Source organism: Montipora capricornis, chromosome 3, assembly GCF_036669925.1.
Source record: "Montipora capricornis isolate CH-2021 chromosome 3, ASM3666992v2, whole genome shotgun sequence".
Lineage (NCBI taxonomy): Eukaryota > Metazoa > Cnidaria > Anthozoa > Scleractinia > Acroporidae > Montipora > Montipora capricornis.
Window position 1 is genome coordinate 68264201 of NC_090885.1, and position 20204 is coordinate 68284404.

Below are 20204 nucleotides of genomic sequence, written 5' to 3' on the forward strand. Positions count from 1 at the left end.
ATATGTATATGTGCCTGCACCTCACAATAATAGGCGTGTTTCCGGTCTAAAAAACTTACACAATTTTCCTTTTTTAGGTAGAACCCCGTAATGGTCTCAACTCCTTCATGCAGATGAATGTGGAGTGCCTTGTATTTATTTATTTTATTTTATTAACTTTGCCAGTCAAGCTGGTAGAGCGCCACAACAGCTTGCGTCAATTACTGTGGCCGCTTTTTTACCCTCCCAATCATGATACACAACAGAAGACAGACCACAACACCGGGAACTACGTGCCCTACGTGTATGGACACTTAAATTCACAACCCCTGCTCCACAGCACTTGCAATTCACTAAAACATCGGGTGACGCTCCCATGTATGGCCACTCGGGATTAATGTAAAGGCCACTGTCTGTAAATGAAAATTCTTCATGTTCCTTTGCCATTTTATCTTTGTAGGCCCGTTAAAGAGCGAGTACATCATTTTGATCCTATTGCTACGAAAAGGACTGCTGAAAGTGCGTTGGTGGACAATGGTAATCCTGTTAATTGCAGTGGTGGAGTTAAACAAGGGGAAGAAAATGATAAGAGTTGTGGACCACAGGAACCTCAAGGCGGGGCACTCAGCACTTCACAAGTAGAGCAATGAAGTCATATGGTAACAAGTTTATCACAGGATACTAGAGAAGGTCGGCCGTTACTTAATGATACTAACAGAGAAGTAAATGCGGTGATGTCCTTTCAAAAGTTATAAGTCAGCCTTAAGTGGAATATACGCATTTTGATGGGGACCACGTGAACTATATTTCCTTCATGCATAATTTTGAGGCATGCCCAGAGAGTACTGATAACTCTGGAACTTGCAGTTGTTAATCCAACACTGCAGGGGTAAGGCTCACATGAAAAAATCGTAAGGATCTGGCTCCATTGAAAAATGGGAGTGGGCAAGTTCTGTTAGAATTTTCAAGACAACTTGAAATGGCTGACAAATTATTAAAAGACATGGGATCAGAGTATATGAGCAAACTAAATCACACCAACACCCTGAGAGAACTCAATAAGAAGTTGCCATTCTTTTTGCAAGGGAAGTGGGTGCAACATGCCGGTCAAATTATCGAGAAGAGTAAAAAGCCCGAATTTACTGATTTCCTGAAGTTTGTGAAGACAAGGGTCAGGCTTGTTAACAATGTCTTGAGTTTGGCGAATATCTATTATCTGTTGCTTCAAAGGAAGGGAGGAAAGGAGTCGACAAGAGCGTTAGGTCAGAACTGAGAAGCGTAACCATGGCAACAGGTTTACCCCGTGAACAGGATAATAAGCAAAAAGGGGGCCCTTGGAGTGGGACATGTGTAGCATGCGCAGGGAATCATGGGTTGTGGAGGTGCGAGAAGTTCAAAGGACTTAGTTATACTGAGAGAAACAAGTTGTCGTTGGACAATAAACTCTGTTTTAGATGCCTCGCAAAGGGACATTTCAAGAATAAATGCCCTGAAGTAAATTTTAGAGGTCAGGTCCAAGGATGCAACCAAGATGGACACCACACTACGTGTTTCCACCTCACTACGTAGTACAGCAATAGCAAAAGAATCCATACCGGAGTCAGAAAGAGCTAAAGATGTTGTCAATTTAGAAATGGAGCGACTTCCGACACACAGCGCCTTAGGGTTGAGGTGGAACATAAACGATGATAAGTTCGTGTGGGACGTAGTGAGTGAAGAAGCTCCAGAATTTGGTGCGTGAGAAGCCCTTAACTAAGCGTGGCATGCTTTCTGTGATATATAGCTTGTTCGACCCGCTTGGATGTCTCACGCCATTTACATTGAAAGGCAAGTTACTGTTGTAGTTACTAACCAGAAAGAAGGTGGGATGAGATGAATTACTTCCTGAAGAATAGAGAGAACAGTGGGTCAAATGGCTTAAGGATGTGCCAAACCCGCATGGGCGAGATACAGATGGATCGTTGTTACAACTCGGAGGGATTCGGTAACGCTTCAGTTGTCCAGCTTCACATGTTCTCTGACGCCTCTAGAGTAGGATACGCGTCGGTAGGATATCTGCGTCTAGTGAATGCCAAAGGTGTCATCCATGCTACATTCGTGATAGGAAAAGCAAGGTTAGCGCCTTTGAAAGAAAGGAGGAGTTGGTGGGGGCAGCATTGTCGGTAAGGTTAAGTGCTGCTATCAGGAAAGAGTTGGATCTTGACTTACAGGAAGTATACTACTGGACAGATTCATTGTCGGGTTTTAAATGCATCAATAACCAGGCGAAGCGCTTTCACACCTATGAGTCCAACCGTTTGTCAGTAATACATGACGGTTCTTCGCCGCACCAATGGCGTTGTAAACAGAGATATCAATCCTGCGGACGATGGTTCGAAAGGAATGAAACTCGATGCTACGACTCAAAATGATCGGTGGCTCAAAGGACCTGAATTGCTCAGGCGAGAGGAGTCTGAGTGGCCGCGGTCAATCAAAGTTCGAGTTCTCGAAGATGATGATCCTGCGGTTAGGAAGGAGCTTCGGATCTACGCGACAGCTGAAAGTCGGGACATCATGCGAGAGATCATAGAGTATTATTCCAGTTGGCGGAAGCTAAAGTTGTCTGTGGCGTGGCTGATACGGTATAAGCGTTACCTCATGAGTAAGGTTGCTCAGAGTAAGCACAGTACATCTAGCGTAGCAGAGAAAGTGAACATGACAGGATTCCTCTAGGTTGGCGAGCTCAAGGAAGCTGAAAATGAGATTCTAAAGTATGTTCAACGCAAAGAGTTTCCAGACATGATGAACATGAGGTTCTCTTCAGTGAAAGGCGGTGACAGGGCATATGTACGGCTGATAAAGAAAGCTGGAGTGTCCGTGATCAAGTTGCATCCAGTTGTGGTAGATGGATTGTTGCGTGTTGGAGGTAGGATTGGTAAAGCGCCTTTGAGTTTTGAGAAGAACCATCCAGTGATATTGCCCAACAACAGCGTGATAACTAGTCTGATAAGTGTAAGTGCTAGGTCATCAAAGGAAGAGCTGCAGTTCGTCGCGAGTTGAGAAAGTGTCTGTATTGTCAGAAAAGACGTGCAAAACCATGTGAGCAGTTGATGGCGCCCTTGCCAAAAACTAGGGTTACCCCAGAAGAACCGCCAGTTTCGCGAGTGGGAGTAGATTACTTCGGCCCCACGGAAGTGAAACAAGGACGTTTCCACATGAATAAATACGGCTGCCTCTTTACTTGTCTCAAGGTACGAGCATTGCACGTCGAAGTAGCACATTCCCTGAACACCGATTCTACGATAAATGCGTGGCGTTCATTTGTCAGTGTGCGTGGGTGCCCATTGGAAATCCGGAGTGATAATGGGATCAAACTTAACCAGTGCTGAGATGGAGATAAAGGAGGCTATGAAAGAATGGGATCTCCAGAAGATACACTATCACTGCGCGCAGAGAAATATCGAGTGGAATTTCATCCCACCCTCGGCAAGCCACATGGGCGGGGTCTGGGAGTGCATGGTGCAGACTACAAAGCGCGTTCTGAAGGCATTCTTACAAGAGCAATTGGTGGCAGACGAATTCCTCACTACGGTGATGACAGAAGCCGTTAATATCGTCAATGGTCGTCCAGTAACGAGACGTAGCGAAGATGTAAATGATCCGGACGCGCTTACACCAAATCACCTGTTACATTTACGACCTACGCGCTGTTTACCGCATGGCGTCTTTGGAAATGAAGATCTCTACTGTCCACGAGCGTGGAGGTAAGCTCAGTATCGACAAATTTGTTTTGGCCAAGGTGGATGAAAGAATATTTGCCGAGTCTCATCGAAAGGAAAAAATGGAGGACTCCTAAAGAGAATCTGAAAGTCGGGGATTTAGTCCTACTTGTAGACACCAATTATCGTCGAGGTGAATGGCCGACTGCGCTAGTGGTAGTGCGTACAGTTAGAGTGAAGGCTATGTGTACTGTTGCAACTTATGTGAAGAGGCAGAAGCACGGGGACATCAAGACAAGTAATACGGTTCTTACTCGACCGGTTACAAGTTTGTGTCGTCTCGGATTAGACGAGTAAGAAACTAAAATCACAAGACGTAGACATTGAACAGATGTTTATTGTTAATAGATCAAAGTCATTCGTAGGCGTCGGTAGTGTACAGTAGTAAATGAAATTCGTGTAAGCGTTTCATTTAGGGGCCGGTGTGACTACCAACGCGGAGAACCACGTAATTAGTGGGATTTCAGGAGGGAGTGGTTTTTGTGTGTGTAAGTTCAAAGTGTTTTCCTTTTCGTCGAAGTTTTCCTATTTGTGCCTTAGTAATCGTTGCGTTACCTTTCTGTTAGAAAACCGCCAAAAGTGGAGTGTTGTGTTAAAAGTTGTCCAGTGCCCCGTGTTTACTCGCCCGCCATCGAATCGGTCGTGGTTTGGTGGTGACAATGGTATGCTTGTTATGAAGTGCTCAATCCTCAAGAAGAGCCCTCCTCAGATTTATTTGTAATAGAGCACGATGGTATTCATCTCTAAAAGGTGACATGTACATTCCCATTTTAACCAGTGCAGAAAAAGGGAGACCACACACACCCAAGGGTTGATTTCTTCTGAAACTCTTGCTTTTGTTGACTTAAATCTTTATTAGTGCCAAATGCTTGCTCCTCTCTTCACCAATGGTCAGTTGAAAGGAAAAGATCAGACCTTGACCATCACCCTCTGTCCTGCTCAACCCATTTTATATAGGAAAACTTAACTTTTTGGACCTCAGTTCCACAGCTGAGTCTGGTTAGCAAAAACAGTTGATTAAAATAATCAAAAATTGATGGAGGCCCCAGGGAAGAGTAATTGAAGTACTGTTGCCATATAGGCATGTACGTGCATTCCTCAAAAGAGCAAGAGCAAGTTTTTCCTTAAAATCAAGAGAATTAAAATAATTTGACATGTCTCCAAAAAGCCATTCCACCGAACATCTGACGGCACTCGTGGCTGAATTGAATGCTTCCATTTGGACGGTGAGGGCAGCATTACGGAAAGGCGCCTGGAGATGAATGCGTAGTGGGTAAGCTGGATCACCTAAAGCACAGATGGGCTGGCCAGCAGGAGAAAACGCATAACGCTCAAGCTGTCTCAAAAGAACAAAATCGGCCGGCATACCTGCAGTGTGTCTCCTCCCTTCTGAAATGTTAAAAGGGGTTTAATATGAAAAAAGGGGTTTAATATGAAAACGAAGTCCTAAAAACCTCAGTTTAGTTTCGTCATAGCCAAAAAATGCTGATAACATACCTACAGGTCCATACAAACCTCCAATCAGGCCATTCGGTGAAGCAATGGATTGGTATTTAAGGGAATGCACCCGTTTATGGCCATTGTATAGAACTCGCGATCGCTGGTGTCTTCCAGGTCTGCAAACAGGACGAAGGGTGCCTTCTATAAAACCAAAGCAATTCTAGAGCTGTGACCCTTTTCTGGAAATGGCCTGTGCATACTCTTCAAGTGCTTGAGCACTTAACAAATCCGGGCTCCAGTCAGTTAGCAAATGTCCATGAGTATCGTATATGTAGTCCAGAACTGTATTAGTTACCATAATAAGGACTGGGACAGACCTACTGAAACGCGGAATCATGTCCGAGTACCGACAACGGTACGCAAAACGTCTGAGTAGCATACACAAACCCTCCATACCGTCTATTTTGCTTCGCTGCTGACCATGAAATGCTGCTGGTATTTGCAAAGCCTCTCCAAGGGTCTCCAAATCTTTCTTTTTGACGCAAGACTCCGCCAAACATTCACCGTCTTCCATGTCATCAAAGTGAAAATCGCCATAAGAAGAGTGTGGAAAAGTCAAGTTGGCTGGCTGATATTCCTCGTAGACAACTAAAAATTCTTCTTCGGAAATAAAATTAGAATATGCGAAAGAAGGAGCAAATCTCTTATTTCTCGAAAAGAGGGCATGACACTTAACAAACTACCGAGAAAGATTATAAACTTCCGTACTTTTCGACGTAAACAAGAGCTTCGAATTTTGGCGGGATTCTACGTACTCGTTCCAGTTTTCCGCGGCTAAAACTCTCCGTACTAGACACTTACGTAGTCCTTGCTTTAAGTCCCTACTGACTGACGTTTCGACAACCTGAGCGAAGTTATCTTCAGATGACTTTACTTAATTACACTTTACTTAATTTTGATATGACTCCTGGGTTCAAACCATTTACAAAACTCACATAGTTTTTATAGATTTTCTTTTCGCCAGTTGTGGAAGTGCGGCCAGCCCCACCCAATATTAATTCCTGCCAGCGCCAAAAAAGAAGTGGGGACAGAAGTAGAGGACCTCGCTTCTTTATTCCTAACCGTAGAGTTGCTTTTCATTTTATTTTGGGAAAGTTCTGGGAAATTTGCAATTGCCCTAATATCTACAACCTACGCGCTACAAAAAGAACGGAGTCAATTCGTTATTTTCTAACATAGGCAATGCATTTAGAAGCCAGTGTTATATATGCGTTTGAATGCGCCTAATGTGATACCCAATATGTCTCTAGCTCTCAGATGTGAAGAACACGATTCGGTGTATTCACCGTTTATTCACGTGGTCGGCAGATGTCTTTTTACCGAAATAAGCGGATTATTTCGTGGATAGCAAACACATGGAGGAGGACTTGTTCGGGACACCATCGTGATCGCAAAATATTCGTTCGGGGACAAACCACATCGCCAATATGACGTCATTAAAACGCTCGGCACAATAAATCAATCATATGGACGTTTCATTTTCCCGGCTGCCCTCTGCTTTACTACTTGTTATCCCATCGTTCGTCACACTTTCGTCTACAGAAAAAAAGGTTAAGAGAAATGAACTGGACAATATGGACAATAAGGTTTGCCATTATATATTAATAACGATGGTTGGAAGCAGAACCATGCACTCATCTAAGAAGCGGAATGCATTGAGCAACCAATTGTTTTCACGCTACCAAAAACATGACGCCATACTGTTTTCGCGCTGAAGCATCGTATAGACAGTGAAGTTATGGGTAAAACGGAACCTCCTTCGATACAGTACGGAAAAACTTTGAAAACATGGTGGTTTTTGCCAAATTGCTTTTCGCTCCCGTTGAATTCTTACAATGAAGTTGCAAGGTGATCCCAAAAAGATAGCCGCTATTCCGTTGTGCTTCACCGACAAAAGTTAATTTTAAAATCATCAGAAAAAATGCACTTGGGCTTGCTTCGAAAAAGAAGGGTGAGAAATGATGGATCGAAGGACAAATCCTCTGAGGGGACTGACAGAATTCTAAAGGCCGAACGTGCTTGACAACTTTCTTACCGGAATGCTGCAGCACATGTATTCGAGAGTTTCTTTCCAAGTCTGGAGTGTTGTTAGGGTTTGATGCTAGCGTTTCACACGTCTGTTTCACATTGTCTTTATTTCCCGTTTTTGCCCATAATTTCCGTAAAGCATCTTGAACCTAAAATCAAAGTCTCACTCTTAGACCAATACGACCTGTATTTCTCGAAAAGTCCCGAAAACTTTTAAGTTTTGACGTTACCTTACCTACGAATGTGAATGTATTCTCTATTTTTACTCCGAATCCGCTTTTACCAAATTATTTTTAGGATACTTCACCCACATTATACGACGTGAACAAGATGGAATAGTCGCGAAAAACGTTTGATAGTGCAGAGTTATATTAGATCTTAGAGTCCCAACCATCTCATATCCAACGCGCACTCATGGCATAATTGGGAAATATCAACCTAAATCGTCATTTTGTTGACTGCATTCGTGTGTCAAGTTTGTTGCTTACGTGGCCTTCAAGAAGGCAATGGAAAATAAAAAATACAACACTCTGCAGTAACAAAGAGACAAGATGGTCAGTCTGGTTTTGTGTTGCCTGGCCAAGCAGACTGATTTCCAGTCACAGTCAAATGGGTTCTGAAATCGACTGAAGCTCTTGCAAAAATATGATGATAATAAGTTGACTTCGGACAACACCGTCATAACTGACAGAAAGATTGAGAACAAAAGGCCATAGGTCATCCTCGTGCTCAAGAAAGAGCACAGTGTGTCATGATTGACGCTGCTGTTCCTAATGATCGGAATGTTGCAACGAAGGAAAAGGATAAGATCGCCAGGTACCAGCCTTTGGCGGCCCAAGTGCAAGAAATGCATCTGGGAAAAGTTTCCCGGCAAATGGAATTTAACTTTAGCAAGGAGAGCAGTACAGTGGGTTTCTTTTTTTACAACATAATTGTGGAATAAAAGAGGCTATTTTCAGTTTCTTACAGGGTTTTAAAAATAAAGCTGGGTGTTGTCAAGTACTGGTTAAGGGTCCCAGAGACCCAGCGACAAACCCCCATATAAAGTTCAAGTGGGTTTCCCCACGGATATAACGTCAGTGTTGAGGCTTTAATACCCCGCACTTACTCAAGTTCCGAGAAAGTTGCCTTTAATATTATTCAGTTTTACCTGTGTAGAGTTCAGCAAAATGTACACGTAGGTCAGTGCATAGTGCAACTTGATCAAAAAACCCAATAAGGAAGTGACACCAAGCAAAGGCAGGAGAGCAATAATGCTTCTAAGACCTTTCCTGTAAAAACAGAAAACCAGCCATCGATGTTTATCGGAAGTGTGCTCTATATATAATAGTTACCGTACTTAGCGCTGAGGCTCTAATTAACAATTAGACCCGTAGCCCTCATGGGCTAAGGGTCAACAGCCCGTGAGGCGAGGCCGAATGGGCTATTGACCCGTGGCCCTTGAGGGCGAAGGGTTTCATTGTTTTAGTATCACCCAAATAGTCGGACAGAAAAGGCAATAATAAAGTAAGCAAATGCAAATTGAAGAAATATTTATTTGGGAATAAAACGAAAGAAAGCGTCACGCCTTTCGCTACTCGAGGACTATTACTATTACACCTCTAGTAGCGTAGCCAATTAAAATGCAGGATTTCCTTTTGTCCGCTAGATGGGTGATACTAACTGGGGACGCTGTACAGAAATGAAATCAAATCAACTCATATCAAATCGTAGGATCGCTTTTGAGGAGAGGGCAAAACCGAGGTACCCAGAACAGAGAAGAGAACCAACAGACTCAACCCACATAGGTCACATTGCATGGTGGGAGGCGAAAGCGCTCACCACTTCACCAGCTTTGTTGTCTTTCAACACTTGTATTACAAAAGAACTCATGAAATAATTACTGATAATTCAAACAACTTAAAACATCATTTGGTTCAGTTATGACCTCCTTTTAGTATTAGTTCATCTTTTTTTTAGTTAATGTACATTCTTACTTTGGGATGATCACTCGATTGTTGCCATATTTAGTAGATATTTTTCCAAAGATTACACGAAGAAGAATAGCAAACAACACAAAATTGACCTAAAGAACAATCAAACAAACAAAAAGCAAACAGATGATTCAAATACCGTACCCCAAAAAAGAAAAAAAGATGATCTTCAAAATGCCATCAGTATAAACAGTCACACGTTTTTGAAGGCACTTTGGTAGAAATAAGCACGAGTAAACTTCTCAAACTAACAAATTATTGATGCAGCCTGTTGGGCGAGAGCAATTTGTGACCTGAAAAATTTACAACTGCTTCTTGATATTAAATTACACCAGAAATCACGTGATTACTTGTAAATAATGTACATGGAAAAGAGGAAGACTGAAAATCAAAACATTCAAGGGAAATTTTGTCAGGGAACGCTTTGATTTTCTATGAAGTTCATTCAACTGATAGGTTGAAACAGATTACGTTAGTCAATTGAAAATTCAAACTTTTACAACAGTATCCTTTAAACGTCTTATTACTGTACACTTTGCACAATTTGCACTCGTGTTACAAATCTAGCACCCTGGAGCACGAGAACTACCAATCAGGAGTGAGTCATTTTTTCAGGTATATTATTCTCCAGTCAGGAGAATGGCCAATACGGGTCCCTTGTAAATCCAAAGGCTTCCGTTCATCCAGCATCTAATGAAAAACTATATACGTGAAGTTATTACATTGTCAACCTCAGACATTGCGCTTATAGCTTCCTGAATGGCTCATTAAACTTGAATTATTTAGCCATTATTCCATGATTGAGTGCGCGTTGGATGTAAGATAGTGGTAAATAGCCAACAAGGGGCATAGCGCCGAGTTGGCTATAACCAGTCTCATATCCAATAAGCGCCAATGGAATAACTTCCAATCCGTATACTTTATGGTAAGAAAAAGCCTTTGCCACCGTTTAGAGTGATTGCATTCAATATCAAGTGCAGGAAATCGTCCAGTCACGAGCAACAGGAAATAGAAATGTTTTTAATATGTTTTCAAAATTGGACAATTAACACTTCAAGCAAGAGTCCAGTTGGAGATCCTCCAAAATATCATTACTATCTGTTAAATTAAATTTTCAATAAATTTTGAACTCTTTTACTTACAAAACGACCGGCGCAATCAGTTTCCACATAAGGTCATTACGGTATATCAGCTGATAACCGCGATTTAGTGAGCCAATCAGAAATCTAGAAATGCAATATCCGAGATTGAAAATTTCATAACAACTGATATACCATATGAACGCGCCTAGTGTTACTCTGTTCAAAAACCTCTGGCGGGAAGCGACATTTCCGAGTATCCGAACGTTCGGAATTTAATGAACGTTTATAATGACAACAATAACTGCACTCGTGGTTGTTACTGGGTTGCCGTAGGCAATCCAGTTAGAAAATGCTTTTTCATTTTTTTATTTTTATTTTTTACAGTAACTGGGTTGCCAGTATGGCAAACCCAGTCGGAATCTGCAATTCATTTTTATTTTTACTGGGTTGCCGTAAGGCAATCCCAGTCGGAAAGTGGGTGGCATTTGTTGGGTGTCTCCCCACAGTTTCTCCCCTCTGAAGTGAAAGAAGAATGACAGACCCCAGGAAATACGGTTGGAAGGAGAAAACCTGGGAACGAGGGATGATGAGATTATGTAACGCTGCCCTTCTCCACAATATTAGGGAGCTTAAGCAACGACAACGGCGACGGCAACGAGAACGTCATCTCAAAATATAAATTTGCGTGATTTTAATCGCTTCGTGACTATTTCAACGTTTTTAAGATGACAAGGGTGTGGTAATTCCTCAAAGATGACACCAGTCGGAACGGCACTCCATTTTAGGAGAGAAAATGAAAATTTATCCTCAAGTGCTGACGTTCTTCGTAAAACCAAAAATTGGCTATTTCACGTTGTTGTTTTGCTGACGACGGCAACGAAATGGACAAAAGTGAAAAACGCACGTGCAGGGCGTGCGAAGCTATTGTTTTTAACCACTAAATATGCAAATTCGTGACGTTCTCGTTGCCGTCGCCGTTGTCGTTGCTTAAGCTCCCTATTAGCACGGTCTCAACGGTTGGGGTGGTCTCGAATGACGTCTTAAAATCTGCAGACTGCGGTTCGTCGCGCTTAGACGAAATGAACTAAGCTTCCTGAAGCTATGGGAAGGAAACTAAAAAATAATTAAAGTAAAGTTTTGTAACCGAATTTCAAATTTCTTAGAAGACGAGCTTGCGAATGAAATCTCGAAAATGCTAGATGAACATAACGTGACAAGAAAAAAAAAATTGAAAATCTTAGGTGACCAAAATAGCCCCAATGAATTAATTTTGTTAGTCGTTCTTAATGTATCGAAAAAGTACCTACACCTCTCCGAACAGATATTTAGTTTGGTGTCCCCCTCACAGGAGACTGATTCAGCATGGCCACTTAACTCTTTTAGCTCCAAGAAAATCTCTTTGGAAATCAGTGGATATGCGTGGTATGACATTGCAGGTGGCTTAGACCAATTCTACCCATGAGTTTACCCTGTAACTCGGGTACATCCGGTCAATCCTCTTGTAACGTTAGCGTAGATGTGTAGGATTGCTTTGGGCGTGCTTTGGTACAATTCTACCCCGTAAGTTCACCATACAAACTGTGGTAGTTCCCCTAAAATTTTCTTTCAAACTCCGAGAAGATGTGTAGTGTGACTTTGGCGGTGCTTTGGACCAATCCTACCCATGGGTTCACCCTAATAACTCTTTTATTTTAAGGGAAATCTCTTTGCAACTCAGTGGATATGCGTAGTGTGACATTGGAGGTGGTTTATACCAATTCTACGCATGAGCTCACCCCTGTACCTCGGGTACATCCGGTCAATCCTCTTACGAAGTCGGCTTAGATGTGTAGGATGGCTTTGGGCGCGCTTTGGTACAATTTTACCCATGAGTTCAACATAGAAACTGTGGTAGTTCCCCTGAAATTTCTTTGGAACTCAGAGAAGATGTGTAGTGTGACTTTGAAGGTACTTTGGACCAATTCTACACATGGGTTCACCGTAATAACTCTTTTACTTTCAGGAAAATCTCTTAGAACTTGTTGGATATGCGTAGTGTAAAATGTGAGGTGGTTTATACCAATTCTACCCATGGGTTCACCCCTGTAACTCGGGTACATTCGGTCAATATTCCTGCAAGATCAGCGTAGTTGTGTAGGATGGCTTTGGGCGTGTTTTGGTACAATTCTACCCATGCGTTCACCATACAAACTGTGGCACTTCCCCCAAAATCTTTTTGGAACTCAGACAAGATATGTAGTGTGACTTTGGCGGTGATTTGGAGCAATTCTACCTATGGGTTCACCCTAATAAGTTATCTTTTTTACTTCCAGGAACATTCTACCCATGGTTTCACCCTAATAATAATCTGTTTAACTTTCAGGGAAATCTCTTTGGAACTCAGTGGATATCCGTAGTGTGACATTGGAGGTGGTTTAGACCAGTTCTACCCATGAGTTCACCCCTGTTACTCGGGTACATCCGGCCAATCCTCTTGCAAAGTCAGCGTAGATGTGTAGGATGGCTTTGGGCGTGCTTTGGTACATTTCTATCCATGGGTTCACCTTAATATCTCTTTTACTTTCAGGGAAATCTCTTTAGAACCCAGTGGATATACGTAGTGTGACATTTGAGGTGGTATAGATCAATTCTACCCATGAGTTCACCCTTGTAACTCGCGTACATCCGGCCAATCCTCTTGCAAAGTCACTGCAGATGTGTAGGATGGCTTTGGGCGTGCTTTGGTACAATTCAAACAATGAGTTCACCATACAAACTGTGTTAGTTCCCCGAAATTTTTTTTAAAACTCAGAGAAGATATGTAATATGAATTTGGGGGTGCTCTGTTCCAATTCTACCTATGGGTTCACCATAATAACTCTTTTACTTTTAGGGAAATCTCTTTGGAACTCAGTGGATATGCGTAGTGTAACATTGGAGGTGGTTTATACCAATTCTACCCATGAGTTCACCCCTCTAACTCGGGTACATCCGGTCAATCCTCTTGCAAATTCAGCGTAGAAGTGTAGGATGGCTTTGGGCACGCTTTGGTACAATTCTAATATGAGTTCACAATAGAAACTGTGGTAGTTCCCATGACCAATTCTGCCCATGGGTTCACACCTGTCACTCGGGCACATCCGGTAAATCCTCTTGCAAAGTCAGCAGAGATGTGTAGGATCGCTTTGGCCATAGAAACTGCGGTAGTTCCCCTTTAATCTCTTTGGAACTCCGAGAACATGTGTAGTGGACCAATTCTACTCATAGGTTCACCCTAATAAGTTATCTCTTTTACTTCCAGGAACATTCTAACCATGAGTTCACCAAATAACTCTTTTACTTGCAAGAAAATCTCTTTGGAACTCAGTGAATATGCGTAGTATGATATTCGAGGTTGTTTAGGCCAATTCTACCCATGAGTTCCCCCCGGTAACTCGGGTATATCCGGTCAATCCTCAATAAAATTCGCAAACAAACAAAGAAAAAAAGGTTACTCTACTAGGACAAAAACCACATAGCTAATATTTTCTCACCATAGTGGCCTATAAAATTTTAAGAAGTGCGGCCAGTCCCGCCCAACATATATGCCTGTCACCCCCCAAAGCAAATTAGTGTTGAAGGCAGTAGAGGATCCCATTTCCCTACTCCTAAACCGTAAGGCTGCGTTTCATTTTCTTTTGTGGTACGTTCTTGGTAATTTGCAATTGAGCTAATAATTACGATCTACGCGCTACAAAAAGAACGGAGTCAATTCGTTATTTTCTAACATAGGCAATGCATTTAGAAAAGGGCCGTAGCTAACGGAGGGGGGGGGAGAAGGAACAGGGGGAGCAGTTGCCCCACCTGGACCTCCTGAGCCAGACAAATAAGGTATGTGGATGGATTTGGTTATTTTGATTGTAGTGGATAGCAGTTTTTGGCCATGACTGAGAAATTGGTTGGTCGATTTTTTGGATACATATCTTTTCGTAGCCTCCAAATTTGAAACTTTTCTGGAGGAGGATACCCCCAGTATACCCCAGACCCTCCTACAAGGATCGTGGCTTCGGCACTCGAGATAATGTCCCTCCCCCCTCTCCCCCGTTACAAAACACCTAGCTACGGTCCTGCAGAAGCCATGTTATGCGTTTTAATGCGCCTGATGTCATAACCGACATGTCTCTAGCTCTCAGATGTGAAGAACGCAATTCGATGCATTCAGTGTTCCTTCACGTGGTCAGCGCGCAAATGTCTCTGTGAATAGCAAACACTTCCCGGAGGTCTCGTTCGGGACACCATCGTGATCGCTCGTTATTCGTTCGGGGACACCCAAAGAGCCAATATGACGTTATTTAATCGCTAGGCACAACAAATCTATCATATGGACGTTTCATTTTCCTGGCTTTCCTCTGCTTTGCTTCTTGTCATCCCATCGTTTGTCATACTTTCATCTACAGAAATGAAAAAAAAGTTTAAAATATGAACTGGACAATACGTTTTGCCAAAATACATTAAGAACGATGGTTCAAAACAGGACCATGCACTGATCAAGAAACGGACTGGATCGAGCAACCAATAGGCCTTTTACAACAACTCGTCATTTGACCTTTTTTTTCATAAACATGGTGATTCTGCTGGTCTCATGAAATTATTTTTCCAGAAATAAAAAGAGCAGCACAAAATATGCTGCCATGTCGACTTTGGTAAGTATATCGTTTAAACTGGTGTTGTTACAGTTGAAAGAATTTACAAGGAAAAGGACGCTATGCCACCTAGTCACGCTTCAATGATTTTCATACAAATCCTTGTATTTTTTGAAGTTTTCAAACCGCTTTAAAATTATTCCTTCTGAAAGTCTGAAAATTTCCACCCTTGCACATTTATTCTCGATTATTTGACTTATGGCAAAAATAGGAATATGAGCTCTGTTTGCGACGCATAATTATGAAAAATTACACTGGAGGGCAAAATCTTTTCGTTCGTAAACAACAGTATGGAATTTTCAAGTGTTTAAACGGTCATTAAGTCTTTACCTTAAGGGGTACTAAAACGTGGAACCGCGGACCGCAGAACCTCCGAAACCCGGGGAACCAGTTAAAAAACGTTTTTTTTCCTGAAATAACGCTAGACTATTGTTTCTTTGAAGTTTGAAAAAAATGCATAGTTTTTTGTTTGTCTTGTCTATCGTTATTGTCTATAACTGGCTGATCGTTGCAAGCGATAGCACACGAAAGAGCTGAGGACTGGACCTGGTCACATGGTTACCTCTCGTCATGGCCTAATGGCGGAAAGGTTTTGCAGACTGAGCAAGGTAAGCAGCCGTTTGCATTGCTTCAACAACAGTTAACTTGAAACCATAGATAGATAGATAGACAGATAGATTTAACAAATGGTAAACAGCTCAGCGTGCACTGTTGAGTTATGGTGCATGCAGGAGGTTGCTAAGCACGAGAGAAGCGTAAGAGTCGCTCGAGGCAACATTTTAGTAACACCCACCTTAAGTGGCATTTCTCTGAAAATTTGTATTCTGGCTAAGACAAACACGATTTTTCCATTTCTGGAATTTTATAAAATCCGAGTTCACCAGTTATCAGTCATGTGACCAGATGTTGCAAACGGCCTACTGTTTTCACGCTGCCAAAACTGAAGCTCGTGGTGCCATATTGTTGGGATCACCTTTCGCGCTTAAGCTTCGTATAGACAATGAAGTTATGGGTAAAGCAGAACCTCCCTGGATATTATACGGAAAAACTTTGAAAACATGGTGGTTTTTGCCACATTGCTTATCGCTCCCGTTGAACTCTTGCGATGAAGTTGCAAGGTGGTCCCAACAAGATAGCCGTCATTTCGTTGTGCTCACACAATACAGAGCTCTAGATTCTAGGACGAGAAGGACCAGGAGTACGAAATTTTCTCATAGCACAACAGTGAGCGCACGCAAACCAGCGTCATTTTGGCGGGAAAAACGTGTTACTGTCGTCATTTTAGTACGAGATTTTGCAAAAATGTCATCGCGTCAAAACAAGTCAACAACAGGGAAGCAGTTTTGGCATTTTTCGATCAGCAAAAAGGCCCAGGTAACAGCAATAATAATAACTGAGCAAGCTATTCCGCTTAGTAAGATTAATCGTACAGGTTATAAATTTTTCTAAGTATTTCCTCCAAAAACTGCCAGTCAAAACTCGTATTCGTTCTCGTCTTCGTCTTAGAATCTAAAGGTCCCGGCCTAATGGTAGGTTGGCGGAATGCCAGTTCAGCCTATTCATGAAAACGAGTGCGCCGAAGTGTCTCTAACGGAAATTACCTTTTTTATTCACATGCAGAGTTTATTCAGCAACCATCGCCAAACTGTATTCGGGCTTGCTTTGATAAAGAAGGGTGAAAATGATGTATTGAAAGACAAAACCTCGGAGTGGGATGAATAAAGTGACAATGTATTAGCCGAATGTGTTTAGCAACTTTCTTACCGGTGTGCTGCAGCATATGTATTCGAGAGTTTCTCTCCAAGTCTGGAGTGTTGTTAGGGTTTGATGCTGGCGTTTCACACGTCTGTTTCACATTGTCTTTGTTTCCTGTTTTTTCCCTTAACTTCCGTAAAGCATCTTGAACCTAAAATCAAAGTCTCACTTTTAGACCAATACTTCCTGTATTTCTCGAAAGTCCCGAAAACTTTTCGGGTTCGAAAAGCTGTTACGACACTGCCATCCGCTGGTTTTAGTATGCTGGCGTTTTAACATGTCTTCAAAAAAGCAGTATGATTGTGGAGTTTGAGGACTGAAAACTTCACCGTTCGCAGATGCAGAAGGAATTGTAATACCCGGTGCAGAGATGGTGCAGGGATGGCGCAGTGGTGAGAGCACTCGCTTCCCACCAATATGGCCCGGGTTCGATTCCCAGATTCCGATATGTGGGTTGAGTTTGTTGGTTCTCTACTCTTCACCGAGAGGTTTTTCTCCGGGTACTCCGGTTTTCCCCTCTCCTCAAAAACCAACATTTGATTTCATTTGCGTTAACTTGTTAATTTCAATTTACAGTGTCCCCGATTAGTGCTCTACAGCGCTAGAATATTAGACACTTAAATAAAGTTCCTTTCCTTCCCGACAAAGGCCCGGAAAGTTGAGGGACTTTAGAGAAACAGGCCCATGCAGATGTCTAGCAGGAATACCAGAAATATCGAAGGCGCATTTAAAAACGTCCGTTAAGTACGTCGTTTATCGCCGTCGTCGTAAACGCGACCAATGACAATAAAAACTAGTAACTAAACTGAGGCGAATTTAGCAGTAAAGACGTATGAAAACACGTCTTCTGATACACTTAGGGCTGCGGTATTGTTACATTTGAAATCTTTGATATTCCTGACTCATGCAATCATGGTTATTAGCCTTATAATTACCTTATAAAGAAGTTGATTTTGCCGGTCGTTTTGTTAAATTGAAACAGTTCAGAGTTAAATGAATGTATATTGTAAAAAAAATTATTGCATTCGCGCTTGTTGGATATGAGATTGGGAATTGGAGTTCACTCGGTGCGACGCGCGTGGTTGCCTATTTACCGGGAGCTCAAATTATAACTTTGCACTATCGACAGTCTTTCGCGATCTTCAAGTTCACCTCGTTTACCGAGTACAATGTTAGAGAAGTATCCTAAAAATATTTAAACTGGTAGAGGCTTTTACAGAGTACAATTATACAACAACAACAAGTTTATTTCTTTCTTAAAGAGATTAAGGAACAATTTAGACCGACCCACGGGTAGCATAGCTAATCGAGGTAGGTCGTTCAAAGGATACAACTACATTTATGATATATAAATGAAAAGAGAAAAAAAGGAAAAAGCGTAAACTACATAAAGTTAAATAAATAAGAAATAACATGACGTGAAAAATACAGTAAATTATTAAATAAGGACGGTATATCTAAGATTTCGTTAGTTTCGATATGATTTTATCAATTTCAATGTAGTCATCTTCAGTTATTAATATGTCGAATAGAATATTTCTCATCGTATTTTTGAAACTATTATTTGACAATTTTCTTATTCTTTCGGGTATCTCATTCCAAACTCTTCAGCCAATGCGTGAAAAGAGTTTTTTAACAAGTCAATTCTAGATTGTTACGTATAAAAATTTTGAGATGTTGATGAACTAGTAGAATATCTTTATATACTTGATGTTCTACAAAAGAGATCTAAAATATTTGGCGGTGCTTGTTTAGCATTAACAGCATACATTAATTTTGCAACTTCAAAGACGTAGAGAAAGTTTATAGGGAGAACGTTAGCTTTAAAGTGGCTATGAACATCGGGGCCATTGAAATGAATAGACCATTTTACAGTTGTAACTAAGTTACCTGGCCTAAAAATGGAAGCGAGGCTGCCGGTGACCCAGTTTTGACGCAAACCTTTGTGCTTTTCTAATGTTAATGTAAACTAATTAGAATTACTCAATTTACATGATAAAAGCACTGAGGTCTGAATCAATACAAGGTCACCGGCAGCCTCGCAGCCATTCATAGGCTACATGTAGGTCACTGAGCAAACAACTGTAAAATGTCGTTCCCAGGGTCTCTCTTGTTTCCTTCCTCCGGAGCGCCAGAGCGGGAGAGAAGAGACCCTGGGAACGAGAGTTTTCAAATTTATTCATTGGTCATTGATAATATTATGCAACAATAAAAGTGTGGGTGTTGCAAAGATGAGTGTTGAGTTATTCTCAGCACTGTAGTAAATGTCAGGAACATGTAATTTTGTTTGGTTCAGTGTCATGACATGCACATAGGTTAGGTAGGATATCTGACCCAAACAGGAAGTTCTTTCAGAGTTAAAAAAGGAAAGCGTGTTCATCTTTAGCAGCAAAATTGATTAGGTGTAGTGCACTTTCCTGGAGAATAACGAGCTTATTTAGATGTGTTTTTGAGGAGTGACCCAACGAGATAAGTCCATAAGAAAGGTGAGGTTCTATAAGAGCATTACAAATAGTCTTATGCGCAGAAATTGGTAAATAGTGTCTTAGTCTGCTTAACATGCCTACAGTTTTTGATTGCAACAGCATCGATATGATTTCTCCAAAGGGAGATTTTTATCAATAAGAACGCATAAGTACTTAATACATTTTTTTGTATTCAAGACTAATGAAATCAGTTTTAATTTGTTTTTGATAGGGTCTAAAAATTACACAGTCGGATTTTATAGTATTTAACGTTAACTTATACAATGAAAGATTCTCTGTTGCATGCTCGCGTTGTCTTCAAAACCTCGAATTTGTATGATTTCACGTCCTCGTTGAGCAGAGTACCGCAAATATATCGCTTAAAATGTGTGCCACACGTGTAGCACAATTTTTCTCCCTCTTTTACCCAATGATATCATTGTTTTGTGGCGTTGTTGTTGCCCGCCGTCGTCTTTTCTTAAGCTCTAATATTAGGGAACTTAAACACGCGCGTTTTTGAGACGCGGATGGCAACCGGAAGTGAGCTGCTTTCCCTTTAACTTGTCTTCACACAACCGCATTTATATCGCTAAGTATCTTTTCTCCATCAGAGACGATTAGTACTCTGTAAACAACGACTCAAAATCTCCAAACTTGAGGTTTTGACAACGACATGAGCATAAAAATTTCCATTTTTACTCTGAAATCGCTCGAACCAAATTATTTTTAGGATACTTCGCCCACAATGTACAACGTGAACGAGATGGAATAGTGGCGAAAAACTTATGATACTGCGGAGTTATATTAGCGGAGCACCATGGTTAAGAAAATATGGCAACGCATCGATGCTATGACGTCACCATGCGACCGTACGTCTGTACGTCCGTTCACCTCTTCATGTATGGCAATGTGATCAGTATCACAATAAGCCAATCATCTACCAAGTCTCAGCCTGGAAACTTGCGTTGGTCAATACAGAACAACCCTCACAAGGCGTAAAAAT

The 20204-nt window shown here is 41.5% G+C and overlaps 1 protein-coding gene and 1 long non-coding RNA gene across 3 annotated transcripts in view; one reads left to right on the plus strand and one right to left on the minus strand.

Annotated features, from left to right (window-relative positions):
* Positions 1-20204, plus strand: part of LOC138041009 (uncharacterized) — a 301351-nt gene that overhangs the window by 142787 nt on the left and 138360 nt on the right. The gene's annotated exons all lie outside the window — the stretch shown is intronic.
* LOC138040986 (uncharacterized) overlaps positions 13252-20204 on the minus strand; it is a 73542-nt gene continuing 66589 nt past the window's right edge. For both annotated transcript variants that reach the window (XM_068886741.1, XM_068886740.1), the window contains 2 exons: positions 16746-16887; positions 13252-14729 (listed from right to left, as the gene is read on the minus strand). In XM_068886741.1, the coding sequence (XP_068742842.1) occupies positions 14656-14729; positions 16746-16887 (216 nt within the window). In that variant the 3' untranslated portion in view covers positions 13252-14655. The remainder of the gene's footprint in view (positions 14730-16745; positions 16888-20204) is intronic.